Here is a 6,820-nt window from a genome sequence, read left to right on the forward strand (position 1 = left end):
GCGAAGTAGGGATTCCTGTACTTCACTGTACTTATTTACGTGAACAATTAAACTGCCAAACTGGAGTGTGTCTGCTCTCTAGTGTTTGCTATAGAGCATTACAAGGAGGAATAAGGGTGATCCCGTCTGACACCTGTTCATTCATTGGAATAACTGCTTACTGTCAAATAAATCATGCACTGAACATACAATAAGCAGTACCTTGAATAGGGAAAATTGGCATTGATGTAAATAGACAGCAAACCAGAATGTATCGATTTCCCCAAAGATAGATTTAATATGATAAACCATTATAACATAATGCACAGGTCGACCACGGAAGCCGCACTTACAAATTAAATATTTGTGTGTATGTGTGTGCGCGCGCGTGGGTGTGTGTACTTAAACAATGATTTGATTCAAATGCACTACCTGTAAATGATAAATCAAAAATTTCAACTATACCGTATTAGACTTACCGGTACGTTAAATACAAATGAACTGTTCTTAGCGAGCGATTACTTTCACTTTGCATATCCCTAGAGGGAGCGCCGGCACCACTTGTGGTACATATAACACACTATAAGAATGACTATTTCTGCATTTAAAATCCACCAGAATTCACTCAGTATGTCATACATCCACCAGGATTTAATTGAAATCTAGTTAGGGCACACATTCCTGAAGTGATGTTATTTACGAACCTAACTGAGCTAAGATGAAGGCAAACAAAGCCAGTACAACACCCACAAAGACAAAGTAATGCTAATGACAGATGTGAGTGTGGTGTTAAAACTTGTACAAACGCATCCATAAAACATACCGTGTGATACACTTGGCTGCTGCTCCGTCATGGTTTTAAAACATAACCGGTTTAATTAGCATCGCTTTTAAATTTACTGAGAGTTACTATCATTAATATGTGCGATTTTTGTTTACGAGGACGTCTTTTGGGAACCGAAAAAACGACACCATCCTTTTCGGCACCACTAACTTCCCGTACCAAAACCAGCTAACAGCTAGCAAGGAAGAGCTCATCCTTTCTCCTCTAACAGGTGAAAGTAAGACTTGGATAACTTTTCCAAACGTTAACACTCTTAAACAAGTGACCGAGCGCATTGGAAAAAAACCCAGCGTAAGTTCTATTTATCGTTCTGGACTCTTGTGTGTCGTAATTTGTGTGATTGTTGAAGCGCTAAGAAGAAAAAGAAGCCGGCTTTAGCTTTTGTAAAAGCGATGACGCTATGCGCACCTAGCCGTCAGTCAAATGCCAGCTTTGTACGCTTCAAACGACCAATATTTAGTCTTAATGCTACATCAAAATAGTAGTGACTTCAAGATTATTCTCACCAGAGCGTTCCTTCTCCCCTCATCAGTGTTAGGCTTCCACAATGGCATCGTCAACAACCATCATGGTCCCCACCACCGCCTCGCGCTTCGCCCTCCTTCAGATCGACTCGGACTCCGAATCGGACAATTCTGAGGCCGGGAAGATTCCCAACAAAGGCGGCTCCGGGAAGCAGCGCCCGGAAAAATCTGGAGGGGGCAAAGCATCTCAGGGCAACGACAAGAAGAAAGACAAGAAGAAGAAGAAGAAGGAACAACAGCAAAGTGAAGCCAACGAGGTGAGAGTTTTGGGTTTTAATAATATGTGTGGAGGATCAACAATGATTCTATAACACTCTATGCTGAGTCTTTTGTGACTGACTGATGTCTCATATGAATGAGCCACAGTTGGAGATGCCTAATGTTCAAGTAGTGTAGTCCTTTATGTTCTATATTTTTTGTATATGTTGTAAATTTCCCCAGTGTGGGACGAATAAAGGATATCTTATCTTATATATCCATTCTACTGCATATGAAAAAAGTGCATTGAGATGACTTGTGATTTGGCAACAAACATGGCATTAAGATGTCCTTTAACCCGAGCGACTCCATCCACTTGAGCTAGCATGTGCAATGTCTCCATCTCAGCTTCGCAATCTGGCCTTCAAGAAGATCCCGCAGAAGTCTCACGGCCCGCCGCCCAGCATGACGCTTTCGGGAATAGCCAGCGACCTCCTCAGCGCCGCCCCTTCGGCGCACGGTGCCACTCCATCATCCCAGCAGGGCTGGCAGCAGTGGAAGCAGAGGGACGAGCAGGTAAGAGAGGACCGTGTCCAGCTCATTTAGATATGTGTGTATGTGTCGCATGTCCAAAACATGTCATCGTTCTCACTGCAGATGACATCCGAGATGTACGAGGCAGATTTGGAGAAGGCCTTGATTCTGAGCAAACTGGAGTACGAACAAAACAAACAGGTACTTCCAACAAGCACGCACACTACATTTATACTACTTAATATTTCCATAGGAAATTTGGAAAATTAATAGCAAAATAAGCTAACCTTTTTATATTACATGTTTATAGTCACATATTTATTGCTACTGATGCTGCCTCAAAACAATGTTGCTCTGTTAGACGGACAGTTATCATTTTCCTTTCGGCTTGTTCCGCTTGTGGTAACCCTCCACTCACGCCAGCTGCATCAACCTTCGCTTTGGTTTTACATGAACAACAATACGATTGGAATATCTCTCAGCATATCTCACAAGAGTCTTAAATTGTTTGCAAGAGCACAACGTCTGCGTTGGTGAACTTTTTTTCAGCAGGGAGGCAGCAATCATGTGTCCTCACCAAAGTCTCGCAAAGATGGCGGCAGCGGTGGCGGCAGCAAAGAGAAGAAGAAGAGGAACGGGCAGGCCAAAGACAAAAAGACAGTCTCTTTGCAGGACTTCCAGGCTGAAGGCAGCGCAGGTCGGACAAACTCCCAAGATTAGTTCGCTGAGAATGCTTTAGATATGCGTAATTGATGTACTCTTGCTCTTTGTAGAGCATGTGAACCGGAGGCAAGAGAAAGAGGTGAGCAGCTAGCGCGGGGCCATTTTACATATTCAAACTGATTTTAAATGTTATTCATGTAATCGGTTCATTTAATTTGTAAATAATATAAGAACTCATAAAAGAACCCCCCCCTTTTCATACACCAGGAAGTGGCCAACTCCGCTCTGGGACTGGGCCAGGAGGAGCGTTTCTTTAACAAGCTCGAGGACGACGTCAGCCGAATAATCCAGCGGGAGAAGAAGCGCAAGCAGTATAACGGCAGACACGAAGGCGACGCGTCAGCGGAACATGAACCAGTGAGTGTGCGCACCCCCCCCCCCCCCCCCCAAAAAAACCTCACTTCAACTCATGGTGCCAGAAAAGAAATGACTCATTCATTTTTTTGTACAATACCTTCATTTCTATTCCGCGCTTTCACCTCCCTTGTGCTGAAGGACCCTCGTGCCGAGCAGCTGAAGTATGAACTGGAGAAGAAGGACCAAGAGATCCGTGAGCTGAAGAAGACCATCGCACAGTGGGAGGTGGGACCCCCAGAGCCTCGTACGGTGTGGACAAACAATTAAGACACGCTGACAACTCGCATCATGTCTTGCAGGTCAAATACAAAGAGGTGAAATCCAGAAACGGGCAGCTTCTCAAGATGCTTCAGCAAGGAGAGAGTGAGTCGGTCCATACATTCTTATTGTGCTGATCTACTCGTTTGGGTCAAAAGTCAGGGTGCCGGCCAATTGTAGCACACAAAACGCGCACCCAATTTGGAATCTTCTGTGAACCTAGCTAACGTGCATGTGTTTGAGTAATGTGGGAGTCAGTTGGAGTTGGGAGAACACAGAACCGCTCGACTGCGAGGCAAACATGCAAACCGCTCGACGACCGCGCTGCCGCAAACGAGAAGCTTTGAAACTCGGGTTTCAGTGGCCCGCTAAAGCAAATCATCTGCCTCTTGTCGAATAGGTTTGTTGTTCTTAGTTTGGCACAAAATCTGGACCAGAACTGCAATTGTTCTTCACTTTTAACAAATCGGAGAGGCATTTTTCCCTGACCTTGTCATCAGTTATTTCTGTTGCGTAATAGCTTCTCAAACTGCCACTATCAATGCTAACCACTAGCACAGCATTGGTATTTTTCATTATATGTGAGCATTAAGCTAGCAGGTTACGTTTTTAAGGCAACATAGTGGGGTTGTTTTGACGATGTTTTGTGTGTGTGTGTGTGTGTGTAGTGAAAGACAAAGCAGAAATCTTACTGCAAGTGGAGGAGCTGCTGCATATCAAAGAGGAACTTTCATCGCAGGTCGGCTCGCACTTTTTATAATTACTCGTAAATGACTTGTGTCTTTTAAGGCCCCCACACACCGGGTCTGTCATAACAGAAGTTTAAAAAAAAGGCTCAAATGTATACATTTCTTGCTCTAACTTGTTGAAAATATGAATATTTACATTGTGAATTCTACCCAATTCAGTTATATTAATCATATGTGTTATTGAAGATGGCCTGATCAAAACATTAAATCATAATTTAAGAATGTTCACTTTTGCAAATGCTAACTTGTACACCCCATGTGTCAAAGTCAAGGCCCGAGGGCCAGATCCCTACCCCCCCACCCACGTCATTTTATGTGGCCCGCGGGAGCAAATCATGAGTGTCAACTATCATGATTCTTGCTGAAATCTGTACGGAAATGTCAAATTATCATGGCTATTAACCCACGTAACCAGTTTTTGTGATTTTTTTGTTTTGTTTTTGTTTCGTAGTGTATGGAATATTTGCATTTGCTCTGTTAAACTTGGGAAAGTTAAGCTGCCCTAGTCGAAGGGGCAAATGCGGGATTTGAACAATTCACCATGAAAAAGATGGCACAGGGTCCAGTTCATCCTTGCTTGCCGCCTCATATTTTCATAATTTTTTGGTAGGTGACCTTACTACATGCTGCCCTGGAGCAAGAACGATCTAAAGTCAAATGTCTGCAGTCCGAACAGCCCAAACATCAGGTACCAGAAGTCTTTACGCTGTAGTTCCTCTTCTGCAATTCAAACATTCACAGAAATTACATAGTCAAAAATATTGCCATGACAACCGGTGAATCTACTGCATACTATTTGAGTATAAAAAGAACTGAATCACTGTATTAGAAAACAAAACTACTTACCCCTTTATTGAAGACGTGGAATTTCAAGAAGTGGGGCCTTTTAACACTCATGTCATAAGTTTCCAAAAACCTTTCTATTAAAAATGACCCACAACATTTTGTGCACTCACGTGAGACGATGTATCCGCTTTGTGCCTTGGAGGTGAGTTTCTTCACAAAATAATTCTACTAATAATAAGCCCCCAAATGGTTTTAAGGTACCGTTATTCACGGGGGCTGGAATAGTAAAAATGTATTTCCCGTGTCATTATAATATAGCATGAAAGGGCATTTTTTTTCTTTTATATAAATGTGTAACGTGTTAAATATGTGACTCATAATCATTTGTGCTTTTGTGGTTGCCAGGGAAACAAGAGAGGGAAAAAAAGTTCTGATGCGGATCTCTGACAGTGTTACTTGAAGCCCCAACAACAAATAAACATGTTCATGTTTTTTTGTTTTTTTTTTATGTTGGACTGTCAGCATGTGGTAATGCATGCCTCTCTCAACACACGTGTACACGCACACACACACACGCACACACGTACACAAAATGGTCATTAATGCTGCCCCCTACAGGCACGAGTGCAGAGCAACAGGAGTGCCTGTTAGTTCAAAATGCCAAAATGTCTGACTGACTTAGGAGTTGAGAAATGTTTCTAGTTTGTCCACTCCACTGAGAAGTCAATAAAATACTTTTTCAGTGAAAAAATGTTTTGTGATTTTAAATTATTTAAAATGTATTCTTAGTTTAAATGTGTTTTTAAAAATATTTGTATTTACTATTACACAATTATAGCATCTTAGCACCCCACACCCTCCGCCTCCAACGATGAAATAGTGGCTGGAGTCTTTATTTACTTGTGTTCTACAATTTTTTCAGGGTGTGTCAGATTAAAAAAAAAAGAGGCCTCAATTCAGGTGCATTATTTATTTCTTAAGATTCTTGAAGCATGACGTGCATCTATTATCAAAACAGAGGCTGCCATTTAACCTGATTGTTTGGAAATACTTTGACTGGACAGTAATCATGTCGGAAGGAATAGTATGCTAGAATATTCTGCAGCCCCGTAGGACAGGTATCCAATAAATAAACCGATAGAGATCAATGATGCGATCGATACATTTCTTTCCATGTAAATGTTGAAATACAAACGAATTACACAGCAATCAAACTCATTGTACAAAGTATATACTCCTAAGAGTATATGTTACAATAATTGCAAATACTTACGCGACTACTAAACTCAACAATGCAAGGGAAGTTTCCTGTGTCATGATATGAATGTTCAAATCGAGCGTTTTTGGAAGAAAGTTCACACCCATGCTGGATAAGTGAGCTTGTCAGTTTCAAGTACAAAGTAGTTACGTGAGCATTCCTAAAACAATTATATTTTGTTTGTTTAATGTCATACAAGGAATTACACTGCTTTTGAAATATTAATGTATAAAATGAACCATAAATAATGGGAGTTTGTTTTTAGTTCTTATAAAAGTAACCAAAAAAGTGTAATATTAAGAGAAAAAAAATTAAGAACTAGTATATGGTAGTTTTACAAGTTGGCCTACATTACAAATCTTTTTATATGTGAAGTGCAATAAAAAAATGTTTTTATTATCTTTTTCTGTATTATATTACAACTACAATGATATTTTTTTCACAAAAATTATGAAAATTTAACACTTTGTTGATATATTCCAATTTAAATCATTCAACTCAAAAACCATGACAGAGTAAAACAAAAATGTAATCAAAACGATTGTTATGAATTATTGTTACATATTATAGTTTTCTCAGATTACAACAAAATCTAAAAAAAAAGTCACTT

The 6,820-nt window shown here is 40.6% G+C and overlaps 2 protein-coding genes across 3 annotated transcripts in view; one reads left to right on the forward strand and one right to left on the reverse strand.

Annotated features, from left to right (window-relative positions):
• The window catches only part of frmd3 (FERM domain containing 3), a 50,726-nt gene extending 49,274 nt beyond the window's left edge, over positions 1–1,452 (reverse strand). Inside the window, exon 1 of one of the 2 annotated variants that reach the window (XM_052068629.1) lies at positions 1,330–1,452. The gene's annotated coding sequence lies outside the window, so the exon portion shown is untranslated. Of the gene's footprint in view, positions 1–802; positions 1,106–1,329 lie in introns of those variants that run through there. The other variant, XM_052068628.1, reaches the window with a different exon arrangement.
• gkap1 (G kinase anchoring protein 1) lies at positions 1,335–5,703 on the forward strand. Its single transcript, XM_052068644.1, has 11 exons — positions 1,335–1,604; positions 1,954–2,121; positions 2,203–2,280; positions 2,629–2,776; positions 2,853–2,881; positions 3,010–3,159; positions 3,298–3,384; positions 3,459–3,522; positions 4,086–4,156; positions 4,777–4,854; positions 5,358–5,703. The coding sequence occupies exons 1-11, from the start codon at positions 1,371–1,373 to the stop codon at positions 5,397–5,399; spliced, it is 1,149 nt and encodes a 382-aa protein (XP_051924604.1). The 5' UTR covers positions 1,335–1,370; the 3' UTR covers positions 5,400–5,703.
• The last annotated feature ends 1,117 nt before the right edge of the window (positions 5,704–6,820 follow it).

This window comes from Hippocampus zosterae, chromosome 6, assembly GCF_025434085.1.
Source record: "Hippocampus zosterae strain Florida chromosome 6, ASM2543408v3, whole genome shotgun sequence".
Taxonomy (NCBI): domain Eukaryota; kingdom Metazoa; phylum Chordata; class Actinopteri; order Syngnathiformes; family Syngnathidae; genus Hippocampus; species Hippocampus zosterae.